We start from the raw sequence: 17,897 nt of genomic DNA, 5'->3' as shown, positions 1-17,897 counted from the left end.
TAAACAAGAAATACACGAAGTCGAAATTCAAAATCCGCGATGTGAGAGGCTCTTTAACAACTTTTGAAATGTACGTATTGATATCAAAATAATCGAATGAATTCTTATTTTCTACGACGGAACGGTTTCACAGTTAGTGATTCCACTATTATCGCACAATTAGAATTTGCCCCGAGTTTGACACCCTTGCTGCTGTACAACAACACACCTAACGGAAGAAAGCTTGAAAGCTCATTTGCAAGAAGCAGCACAGAAAAGCATAACTCTCAACATTGATGTTCACACGCACACATGCACAGTGTAAAAAACAGTTTTCCAGCTGTTCGACAAAGAGAACCATTCAAAGGTGAGATAATTCTCTCGCTCTTTTGCAAAACTGTCTGTCTCTCTCATTCTCTCAGTTCCGGGGCTATCGTCGAATGGAAAAGGGGCTATTCCGTGCTCCGTCGAGATATGCGTTCGTTCGAGAAATAAAAGAAGTTTGCTCAGTAAGTGGTTAGCATTTTTCTTTCACTGAATTTCTGGCTTAGGTTATTGTAAGTGGCACGATGTGCATTTTTTAGACCCATAACATTACATCAACAAATGATTATTCACTCATGAAACTGGAACTGTTTTCACTGTCGGTCCATTTCCATTTCTCGATTGCCACTCTACGACAAGTAGTTCGGAATATCGCCGCGCAAGTCTCCCGTGTGGCAAAGCGGCACGGAGGTGGCACAAGCTTCTCTTCTGGTTCCAACCAGCTGAAGGGTTTGCGGTGCACGCTCGTCCGAGGTAGCTTTTTCCGTTCAGGCTTGTGCTGACGTTCGCCGGCGTTTTCAGTTCGTTCGTGTAAAGAGGTCGTGTCCCATTCCTGGTGAGTGTTGTCTCGTCGCTGTGCGTTTAGAGCATATTGTTTCCGATTGCTTCGCACGGTGCACAGCAGACAGCCGGAGGTTGGCGGTCGTGATCGTGATCGAAGGAGGGGCTGTGTTGCAGAAGTGCAAAAATTGTTCCAGTGTGCGGTGTAGTGCAATACATCTGCTGTGGCTCTGTGCCTGTGGAGTTGTTGTTGTTGTTGTTTTTGTTTTTGTTGTTGCGTATAGCTAACAGAAGGTAAAACGAAAACTCTTGGCTGCCTTGGATTGGAATGTGATTGATAGGGCCGGGAGTGTGTTTGTGTGTGTGTGTGTGTGCGTCATGGTTAGATGTGTGTGGAAATTTGCAGGGAAATAAACATCCTAAGTAGGGATTTTCATATGGTTTAGTTCTTTCTTATGTGAATTGAGAGTAAGAGGAAGCATTAAAAAAGTGTTGAGCAATTAGTGAAACCTGGTTGTGCTAATGCAAGTTGGTGTGCATTTTAAAGATAAAAAACAAACATTCATCGACTGAAAAGTGCATAAGGGATTTGCATTTTTGATAAGAAGTATGTTGTTAAAGCTGAAAAACAACAGTGAAGCGACCGAAGCACCAATAAGAAATTGGTAAAAAATAGGATGTGAAGGTAAGGAAGGAAGACGGATGGGGGTAAATGCAATTCCATCCAATGTTTCCTACACTGACACGGTTGGCTTCGACCTTACAAGCTTGTTAGATATAATGATAACAGCGCCAGCATCTCCTTCTCTCGTACAGCGAAACGGTGCGAGCGAGAGAGCGGGAGAGCCAGAACATAATGGCCAGGGAGTAATACCCACAGGAAAATGAGCATGCCGGCATATTTATTGCACGGGTTCGGGGCTCGCGATGGTCGGATGGTATGAGAACCGCGCAAGGGCCAAAGAAAAGGGAATATGGGCGAAGCGTTGGCGGTGGTGTACACCCACCACGGAATATGGCACAGCGGGCCCACGCGGGCCACGCGAGTCCTGAAAGTACCTACTTTCCTTTCGTTGCTGCATTACAAACAACTGTGATGGGGTGGCCTGCTTTTGCCCGTCGGTTCGATTTGCCTCTTTCGCCCTGCCCGCTGCTTCCCCTGTGGGACCGGTGCTACGCTGACCGGAGAAGCCGGAGATTGGAGAAGTTTGTCCCACTTTCTTTCTCTCCATCGCTCGTTTGCCTGGGCGCGACGGGAAGGTTTTGGTTTTCTTTCGCTTATTCTGTGCTTCGACCGCTCTGCGACGGTGTTTGCTTGCAGGTCGGTTTTTATGTTTGCGGGTTTGTGCACTATTAAGAGCGGGACGACTGCGACTGGTCCGTGCTGGTCGTCCCCACTGCCCGGAGGTCTACCGTTGGAGCGCTATCGAGTGATTTTGCGTTGCTGAGTCGCCAATTTGTCCTTCGCAACACACGTGCTCCTAGTAGGCCTTGCAGTTTACGTGCAATAATTTGATCTTCTTGCAGCGTTTTTTTCTCCCTTCCGTTTGATGAACATGTCAATGGCCATATGCAGTGCAAGTAGCGCGCACAATCATTGATGGCGAGGCCAGAAAGTGGCCACAGCAAAATTGTGCGCCTCGCCGTCCAAGGGCAAACGGCGCGTATGCAAATCTCCTATTGGATTGATGTTGTGTTCGATGCAGCCAGAAGGTCAAGGCTTACGGGTTTGATCAACCGCGGGCGATCAAAGGTTTTCAGGAGCAGCTAATTTTGTCGCCAGTGTACCCCGGTGTGGTATGGATTATGTGTGCATTTGAATCGAATTTGGACGAGTGCAGGTTTAATTTGGTGATTAATTTGCGTTTAATTTTTGTGTGCCTTTTTTGAGGTGTCTGTCCTGCGAATATAGCAACGCACCTATAGCAACTTTTTTCTCTCTGGTAATTTGGGACAGCACTGAAGCATAACCATATACACACACACACCGGTTCCACACACCGCTGAGGTGAAACTTTTATTATGCAAACAAATCAATAGTTTGTTGGTGGTTTATGTTTTGCTTCACCGTAGCGTCGTACTTCCGCCATCAGCGCACACACGTTCTAGGTGGCATCACCGCGATCACGAGGAAATGCTGTTGGTTTTTGCCAATCGACCACGCTTGCCAATGCACTTGAACTACTGGCCTCATTCGGCCGTTGTGTGTGCTCTGTGTGTTCGTTTTGCGGTACGGAAGAAGGAGCTATTTTAGGGTTCGCTCGTAGACGACTCGCTGTTATCCGAGATCGGGTTTCGATTCCCATCTTTTCCCTTTTCGTTTCGGGCTTCGTTGATAGATCGCTGTAGTTTCCCGCTGAAGCCCAAGTCACACAGAAACAATGGGCAAAAGGCAAATATATTTAACTATCTTAAGTTTTTTTTATGTCTGCGCTTCCTGAACTGCCTGGCCCACGGAACTGAACAATCGGTTAGTTAGCGCCAAATCTCCCCCACCTCGCCAACATCTTTGCGTTGGCCATCAAATGCAGTCCAGCATAAACGTGCTAAATGCTTCGGCTAAGTAGAAAGCTATATTTGCAGCCACTGCCAACAGCCCGTCAGCCCGCCAGCCAGCTCTATTGCTCCACTTTGTGGCTGCAGACGTTGTTTGGGTGTTGGTCGATGGATATCCGCCATGGCAAATGGTAGGCTGTACGGCTGTTTTGCTAATAAACCAAATGCCCCCAAATGTCACGTTCGCGGTGAAAGTGATCCATTCCAGAAAAGTAAGCTTTCGCTCGTTCGTATGGCATATGCTGGGCTAGGGGTAAGGTTCAAAGGTTAGATTGATAATAAAAAAATGTGCGCTTCAAGGCGCTCACTAAGTGAGATAACCATTCGAAGTAAAGCACGACCTGCTTTCCCTTGGCTCGCGATTTGGTTGAGGAAAGTGTTTACTGTATCGCGTTTGATATGAACTAAATTGAAAGTTCCTAAAACTTGGATCAATTAGTAATGGGACACTTTGTTTCGGAGATACTGCCGATGTCGATGGAAAAAAAACATCCTTTTATGCTTTCATGGCTGCATCTTAAATACTATAAATACTTGGTACTTCGGGTTTAAGAGGAACTATCAGAAGTTAGCACAAACAACACTACCAAAAATTCACAATAAAACTATATTTTCCAAAAAACTAGTGGTGGTCAGTGTTCAGTAGAGAAAACTGTCACCTCTAATCAGCAAATTGACTTAAATATTAGTTTATTTTATTTATTATGTTGGCCAAATGCATCCAATTGTCAAGAGACATGAACATTCTCAAAAGAAAAACTAAAAAGTGTTCTTAAAGTGGTCTTAATTGAATCCAACTTCTGGTTTCATTGATAAATTGAGCAAACTATTCCAATGTCGACTAAATTAGATTCTTTAAACAAACACAACATACATTGTCAAAATGAAAGATTAACTGAACTTTTTGGTCAAAACCACGATCATGAAATTGAAAAATAGAGACCCAAGCTGCTTTCTTCTTCTGTTTGGCGTAAAGACCTACGCGGTCTTGCCGGCCTGTAAGACCTTCTACGAGAATTAGTTGTACCACGCCGTCGGATTAGTCTGTCCTTGCTACAGGGGGACGGTTCATACGAGGCCTGAACCCATGACGGGAAGTCATGTGAGTTGACTACTGTACCACAGGATTCTCGGGGCATCCCATTCTTTATATGCAACAAACAAAAAACATATTAAAACTGTAGTCTAATGAATCATACTAGGTAATCGTACTAGGAGGCCCATCGAAAAGAAAAGGTACCGCGATAAGCAAGCAATTCTTGTCACAAGCGCGTGAGTGTAAGTAGTGAACTCGTGCTGGCCAGTCCAACAGATCGGCAACAGTGGGTCCTGTTTGACCTTTGTAGCCTGAAAGAATGCTAATCTCTTACTGGTTTTTACTGGAATGACTGGGAATTGGAGGGAAGATTGTTTAAAATAGCATATGAGCAGCCAATATCAGTCAAAGACGATTGCGTTCACATGTACATGTTCACCTACATTAACAACTGTGTAGCCTTAGACAACAGGTAGCGTTGTAGTTTTTATTAAATATTATTCAAAGAGTTTTAACAAGATCAAATGTGAAATCATAATTATCTTTAAGCTGTGAATGGCACGGTATTTTACAAATTTGAAGCGACCAATGAGATGCTCCGTCGCAATCGCAGCATATTTAATTATGCTCAACGTTACAGCCAAATCTAGGGAATGTTTCAATTTGATGTAATGAAACATTCCACTCAAATGCCTTGGCGCACAAGGCACAAGACTTTACATTTCAATGTCTTGGTTTTTTATTATTCTTGCAGTATACACAACGCCATACACAAATGCCTCATTGTGGCAATGAACATTGAATTAAACAACTTTATATACTTCCTGTTGAAGGCCTCACACATAGGAAAGTGGTTGGAGAAATGGATGGAGATAATTTAACCTTCTTAAAGACAATTATTTAGTTCATCACAAAGTTCATCTTCTGCGGTTACAATCGTATCGTTAGTAGCTGCATACTAGTCGAACGATTTGGAATCCGTTTGTAAAGTTTCGGCAACGGTCAAGAAACCTTGACATTACGGGAACGAATGTTTAAAAAAAGACAAACTAAACTCGTCGCTCATCAGACACGACACGACCAGCAATCGCATGAAGTGAAAGGAAATCCATAAATTGGTGTCTGTTTGAGTATGTGTGGCGTGGATTTATGTATGGTTTAGTTGATTTTTGTAGTTTTTGAACAAAAATTAAGAGCTTTAAGCAACTATTGAACAGAAACGGTTTTAATGTGTTTACAAAAATGCCAGATGAACTGTCCTGTTTCACTGGAACAGTTCTAAATTATTGTCTTCAAAGTCCTAATTGGCCCTGATACCATGAGAACATTGGATAATTTTGTGGACAAAAGGGAAGATTCAATTAATGTGAGGGGAAGTAATCAATTAACGATTAGCTTTGGTAACGGGTGGTATGAAATATTCATGACAAGCATCGGGAGCCATTAGATGTTATTAAAAGATTTAGCTCCGAAGCTAATAGACAAACTCCTTTAAAACTTCGACAACATCCATCGATCGTAAGGACAGTATAGTACGACCTCTACTGACAGTATAGTTCAACGCGCTCTACAGGCGATTGATCCCCAAAGGGATCCTTATTACCTCTGACGCCGCCCTCCCCCCGTGCTTGTCCGTTCGTCCTTTGCCAATTTAGCGTACACTTCGCATATTGTACGCATGTACTCGTTTACAGTGTGCATGTGTTTGTGCATTTGTTTTGCCCTACTGGCCGTATAAGTGACCGTAGCGACCCAAATTACGATCCGCTCTGTCCGCACCCTCGGTAAAACTACGGGCTTTGCTGCGGAGGGATGTGTCTTTACTACCTTTCACTTTTGCGACCCGGCCGGGTGTCGGTTGCGGTGCAATTTGCGATGTACTGTCACCGACGTCACTGGCAGCCATGCGGTGCGCGGTGGTTGCTTCGGTCGGGAGCGGTAAGAAGGGCCGGTACCTTCCAGTAGAGCCGGGTGGGACCGATGCGAGATGGCCCAATTTTCGCTTTCGTTTACGGTATGGTTTCGTCCGAAATAAGCGCTCGGATGTTGATTGCATCACTAGCCCCCTAACCGCGTACTGTACGATATGAGATGGCTTATCGGAAAGATTTTTCTCCCGTGGAAGGAACATCAGTTGTGGGGTTTCGTGCATAGAATCAGTTCAATTCGAAACGATAGTTTTGCGCGCAGTTTAGTTTTAAAGGTGAAGAGCTACAACCTAAGCTAAACGCTGTTTTAATGTAAAGGCGTCACTCACATTTCACTGCAACTCAGTTCAGTGGGCGCACGGGACCGGATTAGAATTTGCTTGCGGTGGCCCTCGTTTATACTAGGAACTCGTTCTGCGACTTTACCTCGTTGGTACGGTTGGTGGGGGCTAGACGGCAACAGCAACATATTTGATTGCGTTTCGGTTCCCTGTGCCAAATGGCATTTGCGCAAATAGTTGGCCGCAGTTCTTGCGCGCTTGCATACTTCCATAGATGGTGTTTGGTGGATTGCGTGAGAAGACACTGAAATGGATCGTTTGGCAATATTTGTGGGGCTTTGCTGGAAGTAGTACTACAGTGGCGGGTTGGAAATATTTTAACCGTAAAATGTGCGTTTCTAGTGGTTTGGAAAGCAGCCGTCAAAATTAACGAATGGAAACTTACTCTAAATACTAAGCTTGTAGTCTTAAAACTGTCACTGGATTGTAAGGCGTTTGAATACGTTTTGAATTTGTCCTGCATTCTGCATGCTTTGGTGCATTTATTATTCCCACTGTGCACTGCCTTTCGTTATGATATCACGGTCAATGCACAATGGCAGTGCCCTCGATCAGCTAACGAAGGGTTAATTTATTCGCGCTGCAAAGAGATGATTCACCGAGTGAAGATGCTTATGAATAGATGCTTATGAACAGAAGCACTGACCTTGCTCGCATTATTACGGATGACTACTGCTAAGGACGCATAAGCATGACCACTTTGTATGGTTGTGTATGTGTCAACAGGAGCGACACTGGGGAGAAAAATTTAGCTTTAGTTTCCTAATACTACACATTGTCGGCCTATTCATATCTCTCTATCTATAAAAATAAGTATAAAATTTATTGCTTAAATCATATAACATACAAATCAACAACACTAATCAATGAAACCAAATACGCCTTAAGATATTACAATTAGTTACAAATGCATATTCAAGTATTGAAAGATGCGGGTATGATAAGTTAATTATCTCGCTATATTTCATCCTTGTCAGTCAGATGATCTGATCCGAATAAAACCATCACGAGGCGTGTCTCTCAGTGTAGGAAAACGGTTTCCGACACGTTTCGGAACCACGTGTGAGTTTTGAATTGAAGAATGTCAAGGACGTCGACCATCCGACGACGCCGGAAAAGGAAGCTGAATTGATTTAAATACAAATTTGGAAACATTCCGACACATGTTGGGTCTGATGTTTTTTTATACGATAATGCCGGTTATGATTTGAAACACTTCCAACTAATTAGCTTTGCTGTTTCAATTCCAATTAAATTGCAATGGACAATCGAATGGATCATTGAACATGATCCAAAACACATGAAACAAGCAATACGCTGGAGAAATACGAAAGGACGAACAAGACAAAGCGTATCTAGAGGTGATCCTTCGTTACAGCCAAATGGTCAGGTTGGGAATCAAACCATGTCGAGTATAGTACAGTCGACACGTCTACGGTTGGGCTAAGTATAAAACGCGAATCTAATAGTGCTCCATGTTTCCTAGGTGGCCTTTCATATATTCTATATTTATCTTATATTTAAGCTTAATTTATCACTTTGCTTTTTGACATAAAACTCTACAAGTATTTTTGTTAATAGAATTTTGCTCTTTGGATGCAAAATTTGCAGGCTCTTATTCATTCACTATTTGTGAGGGATCTGTATCATCTGTGCTTTCTCAACAGGGGTGCAATACTGGTATGCTATTCAGAGGCAATACTAAAAAGCTCCACGAAAGTTGAGACACGTTGCGTTAAGCTTCGTGTGAGGGTAGTTGCGATCGACATAGCTGCGTTGAGCAATTTCTAAAGCCTCAAGCTGCGTTCAAAGATCGATCAAGAAGTTGTACGCAATGGAGGTCCACCGGGTCGATAAACATCAATGATCTTGCATCTACCCGGTTGCTGCCCGGACGAGCGCCCAGTACCGATCGTGCATAGTAGAACATGACACAAATTCTCGGCCACACCAATGCGGTGCATGCGCTTGTGCAAGCAAGCCACCGTAGCGAAACTAGCGTCTTGTAAAATTGGCAATCGGTTTCCTCTCGAATCTCCGCGCCAGCCATGGATTGGGCCGATGTTACAGTAAGACTTAGATAGACGAGAAAGGAAGGAGACGGTCGTACAGCATGGACATGCGATCGGAACAAGTTTTCGATAGCCTTTTGCCAATCCCTTTCCTCCCCAACCCTTACATGCGATGGCGAAGCATGTTGCGGCGGAGATGCTGGGTGCGAGCTTGCCATGTGGCCACCACACCGGTTCTAAAAGTAACTCGCTCCAAGGAGCAACGCACCCCCGAACCGAAACGTTCACTCGTCTGACACCAAATCCTACAGACGAATTTCGTCACGAAGCGTACGATCGCAACGCACTGCCACTACTGTGGCGCGTTTGAAGCTTTTGTGACCGAACTGCAGCGCCAGCCTGCCGGACTAGGTGCATGATCTTCAACGAGCGCTGCGCTCGTGTGTGGTTTCGGCTGTGGGGAGAGCCGTTTTCGAGAGTCAACTGCACTTCGTCACTGCGCCAAGTCGGTGAACTGAGCGCGTGAAACGACCCACTCGCAATCGCGCGGCAAGGGAGAAAGACGTGTCCACCGAGCTGCAAGCTTACTGGCAATTGTCGGTGCGCCACGCTCGATAAGTGGGTCACGGTGGCGCTCGAATCAGTGTCGGCCACACACTGTTGGTGACTTCGTTTAGAATTATGCATCGGCGGCTGGATGTACCGGACGATGTACCGGTGGGACGCCGGCACTGTGTGCAATCGCCACTTGATGGAGGACTCGGGCAGTGTGCGACGGAGGAGGCGCGTAATGCGTGCAGTGTAGTGGTTTGATTACAAATTGAGATTTCATTGGTCAATTGCGTTAACGATACGCAGAATGTTGGGTGGTGTGCGCGCTAGTCCTTCCTCTCGCAGCGCAGCAATGAATTGCAATCAAGTTTAAGTTTCAGTAATTTGCAAACACGATAATACAAAAATCTTCTTTACTTAAACGTAAGTCGCCATCGCATTACTTCTATCATTGTACCAAAGATTGACTTTTTTTTTAAACAATTGCTGATGTGGCAGAAAAAAGTGTGCGCTGAACCAGTTGGTGCAGCGAAAGTAGGTTAAGTAGGAGTGTTTGTACAACGAAACGAGGCATGTTTTTGTAACCTCAGGGGCACGGAGTCTGGCGATCTTTGCTTTACTGGAACGTCTGCTTCCCAAGTAGGTGACATCGAAACGTTGAGTCATTGAGCAGATTAAAACACGCTAATGAGCGGGGTAACTGTTTTCTTATTTTCTCGATGAAAGGCTTCATTGCGTACATGGTTGCAATCGCACACACAGCATAATGGAAAGCCAAGAATTAAATATAGTCGTGATAAATTAATATATTATTTAGAATATACCATGTTCATTAAGATACGTTCAGGTGTGGTTTGAACTATTATTTCATCATATCTCAGCGATGAGGGATTCATACATCTCCGAAATTCAAAAATTTCTGAAGATTCATTTATGAATGTTTATATGTTTACAATTTTCAAGATATTGAATTTACGAGAACACGTGCTACAGTGCTCTCTGGAACCCACCCACGACTTCGATCCGACTCTGGCTATTGTTAGTGCGATTCCGACTTCGGCAAAATCGGAATCACTAGTTCCGCCCGGTAATGAAGTCGTCTGGAGTAGGAGTCGTGTGGAGATGGCTGGAGTCGGGCGAAGTCGGAGTTGCCCGTAGTTGGAGTCGTCCAGAATTGTCGGAAGATAGCAGGAGTCGGAGTCGGAGATGAAATGCCTTACCAAAAAACATTGAAACGGCCGACTCCGGTGGACTCCAGACAACCCCGACTCCGGTCGACTACAGACGGCGTCGACTCTAGGTTCGGCCGGTTAACATCCAATCCTGGGTTCATGCAGATGCTTTCAAGCCTCACACCGTCCCCCCGTAGCTAGGATTGACTATTCGGCTGCGTGGTACTTGCTAAGAAGTCTCGAAAGTCTGTATTGGCTGCCATGACCACGTAGGTCATTACGACAAGAAGAATAAGAAGAAGCTTAAGTTCGATGAATCTTTGTTAGTTTTTTCAAGCTTCATTTGAAACATGCATTCAAATTCATGAATCTGAATTAGATACATAAAAAAAACTTGCTTGAATATCGTTTGAAAGATTAAATTTCCTCGATGAGAGAACTGTTTCCTATTGCCTGCAAAGCCTACATAAGGTCGGAATGATTACGTACATTGGGGATATCAAATCTTTTGAGTGTGCTGGCCACGTTGGTTGAAAAAACAGGATTTGGAGATAATGCTGTGTTATTTACAACCAATTAATGATTGTTCAAATTTCAGTTGTAAACAAAAAACAAATAATTAAACACGTTGTTGAAATTGAAATTTCGTTGAAAAGAAGATTTCACTAAGAGAAATAAAATTTTCACTAATTTCACTAGGAGCTTTATGAACCTTTTTTTCTCTAATTCAATGCTACTAGCATTGTCGGTGTTGGTATGATTAATCCTCACTGATCGGACTGGTTTTTAATCTATAACTAGTATACCCAAAAACAGGATAGCCGCATTGAAGGTACGGTTCAATTGAGATTAGAACCAATGACGGGCTCGTAATTAATTAAACCAAGCACTAGTAGCTACCTTCATTCAATAGAATTCCGTCGAAGCCACGTCACTTAAATCCTGCCAAGCAAATGTGTCATTCCATGCGCTAGAACACGGGTCAGTAGAAGCTAAAATTGGGTGAAAAAATGTTACCCCTCGTTAGGTTAATCGAAAACCTTCACTCAGCAGATGCGAAACACTTGATGCTGTGTCGCAAAGGTGCTACTGTTGGAGGCAAAAATTAGTATGCCGCGATGTCAATGTCAACACGTTCACGCGATCGCAAATAGCAACGGAGACGATCGCGATCTCCGAGTCAAACCGCGCTCGTTGCGCTGTACGTTTTGGGGTTGGTTTCCTTGAGACTGAAGTTCAGTCATAAATCGGTATTTACGCACACAACCACATATCATCTGAAAGACATGACTGGCCCAGCCGGGCATACACATACAGTCAGTAATAATGCTCCGTCGGTGGGTAGGTTCCGTTCGTGCACAGCGGAAACTCGCCACCCCACCTTGTGACACACGGCTAATGTAACGCAAGGCGTGCGTTCGCATTGCGTACGAAAGAATTATCTGCGTTCTGTTCGTTGTTCCGAGTCGTTTGTTTCATACACAAACGTCGTTAGGCATACTCAAATGATCGCTTTGCCAGAAGTGTGTGTGCTGGTGCACACACTTTTCGAAAGCTTTGCGGCAAATTGGTTGTGCCGATAGTCCCAAGCAATGCTAGGACGAAAGGTACGCCGGCGAGCTTGGATAGGCGCACAATTGACAATTACCAACACATTGCATATCCCGCCGGACGGGCTGGATGGACTCACCTGCCGGAGTGGGGAGGTGGTGGGTACAAACATCATCACGCTTTTAAGTACGTGCCTAAAGGGGGCTCGGGCTGACGTTCGGTGGAAGCCGAGGTAGGGTTAGTATATGCGCGCCCGTTTGTATGCGTGTGTGTGTGTGTGTGTGGAGGTTAGTGTATTATGGACACATAGTCACAACACTTCACCCAGCGGCGCGTACTGGTGGTGGCCTTGTCAAAGCGCTAGGTTGTCATTTTTCAAGCCAACACGGCTGAAAGTGTCACGTTTCCTGCCCCATCCTCCGATTTTCGCACGCCACCCGGCTTCCGCGGCGAATTGAGTTTGTCTCTCGCTTTGTGAAAAGGTAGCATTACCTCTTTCAATGCTTGCCGAATGAAAAGCATCCCGCGATGCACCGCCATACTCACACAGTTGCACCACCCAGAGGGCCTACACAATTAACCTTCCTCCGGCGTGAGCCGCGCTTGCCCGGGGCAGTTTCATCTTGGCAGTGAATCAGTTCTTACTTTACAATATAATGGTGGACAAGCCTTTTTATTTTCAGTCGGTTTTTTCCAAATTGTATTGAGTCATTGGACTTTTAATCATGAGGTTTTTTTTTGGTGCATCTTCAACAACTTCAACACTTTGGTTCCTGCTGTTATGTTATGTTATGAAGAGAGCTTTGCTTTTGTTTCACAAATATATCGGATGAAACGAGAATTTAATATCCGACAAACTAAATATTATAAACAACAATTGTATCGTGTTTTGGAAGAATATTTGTATGAATAGCTGTAATTTCTTCGATTAATAAAGAGCGTATACGCTGTCGATCTAAAAAGCTTTGTGTAGAGTGCCATCATAGAGTTGGTAGGCGTCCCGCGCGGTATCTCGTGCATTGGCTATGTTTGAGTAAGCTTTCGTAGAATGTTTAAAGTGAGACGGCTTCGACCTACTTTTTCCAGACAGAACCCCTGCTTAAGCCACGTTGGGTAGGGCTCTCTATATGTATGTCTTGTACACAACTAAACAAGATGCAGTGGGATGGACTGCCACTGCCTGCCAGTCTTACTCTTGCAAACAGATATGTGCCGACGTGTGGTGTGGTGGCGATCGTTCATTTTCAAGCGCTCGATCGAATCGAAATCGAAAAATAACGGCATTTCCTGCTTGAACGGTAGGTTGATTAGAATTTTAAGACTCAATGGTGATATAACGGGAAATGCATGCGAGCGAAAATGAACGTACGAATGTACGAATGGGACGCAAGTGAGAAACACACTCCGAGGGAGGTGCGGTCGGTGTAGCTAGGGGAGCAGCTAAACAAAGTGCACTGAAACGCGGAAGAGGCCCGGTATCTCAATTGGGCAAAGTGTTGCACGGGCGGATTTGCATAGCCTTCAGTTGAATCAGGTGCCAGCAGCAGCAGCCTTAGATGAACAGTATACTGCATTGTTTGGCCAACCGCCATCCGTCCCTGGGAGACTCGTCGGTGGAAATGTAATAACCACGAAAGCCTCCACCCGGTCCGTGGCGCTGGGCTGTTTGCTTCTTGGTGGATGAAGCGTGCCTTGGAATTACACAAAACTTATGCGCGATTTTCCTGCTTCCGCTTTTGCTTTCTGTATCTTGTAGACAAGAAGCCCTCGGCTTCAGGTCGTCGTAGTCGTGTTAGTGGAATGCGGGAGGGAGTAAACGACATGGAAGGGAAAGAAACAGTGCACAGTGTTGATGATTTTTTATTGTTATTTTGTGTGTATTTACCACAATGTTGGAATCATTGTACACCGAGTCTGTGACTAACGACATGGAAAGTAGTTGCCAATTGCATGTGATATAATCCACCGCAGTGATGGAGCTGTAGCTGAAGGGAGTAGTATTGAAACGAGAATATTTATATGTTGTATATTTTTTTTCAGCTAACATAGATTAAAATGAAGAGGTAAAATACGGTGAGAATGAAAGCCCTCGCTTTGAATCTTTACCTTTAACAAACGCCCTACAAGACCATAGCGAACGAGACGAGAGTTATTTGCGCAGCTTGCTTCGTGCCACAAAGTCTCGGAATTCATTCAACTCGTGAAAATGAGCGGAAACACCATCCCAGCGTCGGCTGGATGCACCTAGTAGCATTGATAAGACGCAGTGCTGCATCCCGTACTGCACTCAAAATGTAGTGCGTTACTGATAAGCACGGCAAAGATTTTGCCTGCTTTGTTTCGGTGGTGCCTCTCGCCACTTGACGCTCCACAACTCACCCCAAAACGGCAAACCCATCCCCCTCCATATCAGGTGCGTGGCCAATGACTTGTGGCGATTGCACTGCACAGCAAACGAATGGCAAAAAAACCGTGCCAAATGGTGCTTGTAAACGACTTCAGAAAGCAGAAATCCGTAGCATGAGAGGGCTAAATTCCCGTTGAATGAGATTGAAGCGCTGCTTAGGGTGGGAGAGAATGGAGCTTTCCCGGCGATGTAGCGGTGATCGCAAACTCGTTAGAAAGGGGATCGGATCGGTTTCGGTCGAGTGCTAATTGTTCTGGCCGGAGGTCGTAGTCGCTCGTGTCACCTGAGCGCGGCACCATCGTTGCACCGCAAGAAGAACGAGACAACCGCAGCGGACCTGGCAGCGGACACTGCACTAGAACATACACGCATCAAGTCGCTCTCAGCTGCTGCCACGGCTGTTGCTCCGTTGCCGGGCTACGTGATGCGTTTGTAGTTGTGTGATGGGGCGGCTGCTAGATCGTTTGCACAAGATCGTATGGGTCTGGCTCGCGCACACTAGGGTGGTAGGAGGTTGTCTGGGCCTGAGCACCGAGCACCGTCCGCGCGATCAGTTTTGTTTTCCATTTTGAAGTGTAATGATCGCATTCGCGTAAAAACTTCCGCAGCTTTTAAGCAGCTCCAGTGAAGACGAAGAACGCCCGGCTCTCGTAGCAGTGCTGCTTCGTGCTATAGGTGGTGTTCCTGTTGTTGTTGTTGTTGTAGTTGTTTGTTAGAAGCTCGTGCAGCAGTTACAATCTTGACTGTTGCGTTAAGTGGAGGAAGCACTCGACGTGATACGGCAGACAGAATAGACGATGCGAGCGAATTGTGACGTTGCGTTTCTGGATAGATCGCCGAAAGGGTTTGCATGAGTATAGCGCCCTCATCGACGCAATCGCTTTGCATGATCGAACAACGGGAATCCAACAGTGTGTGTGGTAGTCGTGGTCTGCAGATTCCAGCTGGTTCGATAGAAAGAAATGATGACTGATCCAACTGGTTTGTTAGATTCGGGGCGGTGTCGATTGCGCCTGGACCGCTTTTTGTTGTGGGAATACGAATTTCTGAAGGTTATGAACCGCTGCTTCAAGGATTCCGACTGCGGAATTCGTACGACTTTCGTAGCCGCAGCGTAGAGCTATAAATGTGCACCACGGACACAGCGACTCAGAGTCACAGTCAGTCGTTATCGTCGTCCGTTTGGGTTCGCGTTGGGACATATGTAGGCTGGTGTGCCGAAATCATGACCTTCGCGATGGTCAAGCCTTATCGATGCTCTGTCGAATCGATGACAATAAAAGATCCAACATTTTCTACACACAGAACCTGAACGATCATTTGGTTGTGCGATCCGTCCTCTGTCCCCAGTCGATCACTTCGCTATCGCAATCAAACGGTGGCAAGCAAAGCGAATACTTGGCGTTGGCCGTAAAGCTTTCCAAATGCGATCGCTATTTCAATCCAGGTGCTGAAATACGTGGATGGTTTCAAAGAAAAGCACACAGAGATGCTGGATCGTTTGCGCAATATTGTCATTTTGCACTTGAGATTTGTGTGCCAGCAGCCTCATCGAGTTGACCAATGCTAATTGATGTGCTATCATCAACAACGGCTGTGTTTTGAGCTGGGAAAATCCAACCTGCTGTTATCGTTAGCAACATAGCAAGAACAGTTACCTGTTTTGGGAGCAAAGGCGAGTGCCTAACTGGTTTACAGCTGGCAATCAACATGTAGAGATGTGGTGGCTACCACATTTGCTCAGTTTGGTTGGTACAGCCGCTGACCTAATGGGGTTTGTCGCGAACGAGCAGCTAGTAGTTGCACATGGGTTCAGTTTATTAGTGCGAAGGACGTTTGGAGAAGTTAATACATCGGCACTCTGGTACTAGCTTTCGAGGTACTTAGCATTTCAAGAGCCGTGGAAAACAGTGTTGTTGTGTGCCATTTGTGACATAAGACTACAGTGTACCATCGTCCTTGACCATGAACATCACAAACCCTTGATGGTATGACTCCGCCGCCAGTCCCCTAATCGATGGTGGAGGTCCTAACAACACCGTCGACGTAATGTTAATGCCGTCCAGCAAACGCAAGCCGAATTTTATGGATCAGCATTTCGACCGCTGCTAAGATGGACCAGAAAAACTTGATTTGAAGCGTTGCTGTGTCCGCTATAGCGCTGGTTGGTGGTAGAACGTTCAAAAATCATAAAAAAAACTTATACACCGTTCTGTGGCGAGTTCCGTCTGCTTGTTTGACCGGGTTGCTTACCTTGGAAGGCGTTTCTGAACGAATGCGTCCACGATTGATTGCAGCACTTGGAGGCGGAACCCGAGGGGTGGGGTGGGCATTCGTATCCATTCGCTGGCCGAAATGGCCCGTGAAGACGTGAGCTGCTGTGCGGGGGACGTTTTTGGAGACGGTTTGAATAATGCAAGGTTAAGGTTAGGGTTTGCTTAGGCTGTTGAAGGACTGCTTCGTCATTAAGTGGCAGTCGGTAAGTGCGTAACGCGAGGGATCTAATTGTGGCCCTGCGGGTGCGATGGGATAGATGCGTATCACTGTACGCACACCGCACCTTGACTTACTTTTTCTTGTCGCTGCTGTTTTGCGACTCACCCGTCAGCTTGCTGAAGGTGTTGCCCAGAGGGACTGATAGGGTAAACGTTTGGACTACCCGAATCCTTACCGATGGTGACTGGCCCCGGATGACGAGAATCATCGATTGCCACTGCCCTCAAGTGAATGTATATTTTATTGTGCAAACAACCTTACCCATATCCTTCGGCACCATTGAAACCAAGGCACAGCAACAGTGACCAACTGAAGCAACTTGTTCTCGTTCTATCGCCAAGCAGCCTCGCAATGTTTGTCCGTTGTGTTTGTGTGTGGTTTAGGTCATCGTGGACAAGGTGCGTAGTGCCACTTGGGTGGTGCGAGTTTTTTTTTTCTGTTGCCTCAACCGCTGTGACCATTTTTCCTTGGAGAAACTGTGAGGGTTAAAGTTAATCAGAACGATGTGTGTAATGCAACGCTCCTTGACGGGTTGGCTTAGAAGCAGAAGGCAGGTGTCACTCGGTCAGGTGCCGGGGCCTAGCAATTGGTCGTCCAGCCATTGATCCCAGATCCGTGACGCCAACAGTAGGCAGCGGAGGAGGTTGATAATTAATATGAATTTTTAATGTAACCAATGAGCCGGACACGCTGTGTGTGTGTGGATGTTTTGTTATTTTTCTCTGGTCTCGTGCTACTATTGCAACTATCGCACCCCTTTGTCATGTGCTTTGTGAACGATTCGCGCGCGTGTCTATATTAATATAGTGCTTTTATTTCCTTTCGTGCCATTAATTCTTGTACTGTTGTTTGTACTGGCGACCTTTCGATTTCCGTAGAGTTCTAGCGATCGAGCCATCGGCGCAGGCGGCAAGACACACTCTTCGTAGCTGACACTTGAGAGTGCCAACGCTGTTGTAAGAGGCAAAATATATAGGAATTGGAAGACTGGATTGGTAGGAAAAACGAAATAGTTGATCGGTCCAATCAGCCCGGGAACAGA

The 17,897-nt window shown here is 45.6% G+C and overlaps 2 protein-coding genes across 4 annotated transcripts in view; one reads left to right on the top strand and one right to left on the bottom strand.

Annotated features, from left to right (window-relative positions):
* The window catches only part of LOC120955427 (60S ribosomal protein L24), a 245,605-nt gene extending 236,096 nt beyond the window's left edge, over positions 1-9,509 (bottom strand). The window contains exon 1 of the mRNA XM_049610519.1: positions 9,505-9,509. Coding sequence (XP_049466476.1) covers positions 9,505-9,509 — 5 coding nt within the window. The remainder of the gene's footprint in view (positions 1-9,504) is intronic.
* LOC120954836 (protein gustavus) overlaps positions 736-17,897 on the top strand; it is a 111,784-nt gene continuing 94,622 nt past the window's right edge. The window contains exon 1 of one of the 3 annotated variants that reach the window (XM_049610514.1): positions 736-859. The gene's annotated coding sequence lies outside the window, so the exon portion shown is untranslated. Of the gene's footprint in view, positions 860-918; positions 1,099-14,908; positions 15,035-17,897 lie in introns of those variants that run through there. The other 2 variants (XM_049610516.1, XM_049610515.1) reach the window with 2 other exon arrangements.

The sequence above is a fragment of the Anopheles coluzzii genome, chromosome 3 (assembly GCF_943734685.1).
Source record: "Anopheles coluzzii chromosome 3, AcolN3, whole genome shotgun sequence".
NCBI classification, from domain to species: domain Eukaryota; kingdom Metazoa; phylum Arthropoda; class Insecta; order Diptera; family Culicidae; genus Anopheles; species Anopheles coluzzii.
Note: the sequence above shows the minus strand (reverse complement) of the source record. Positions and strands in the feature narration are given on the sequence as shown.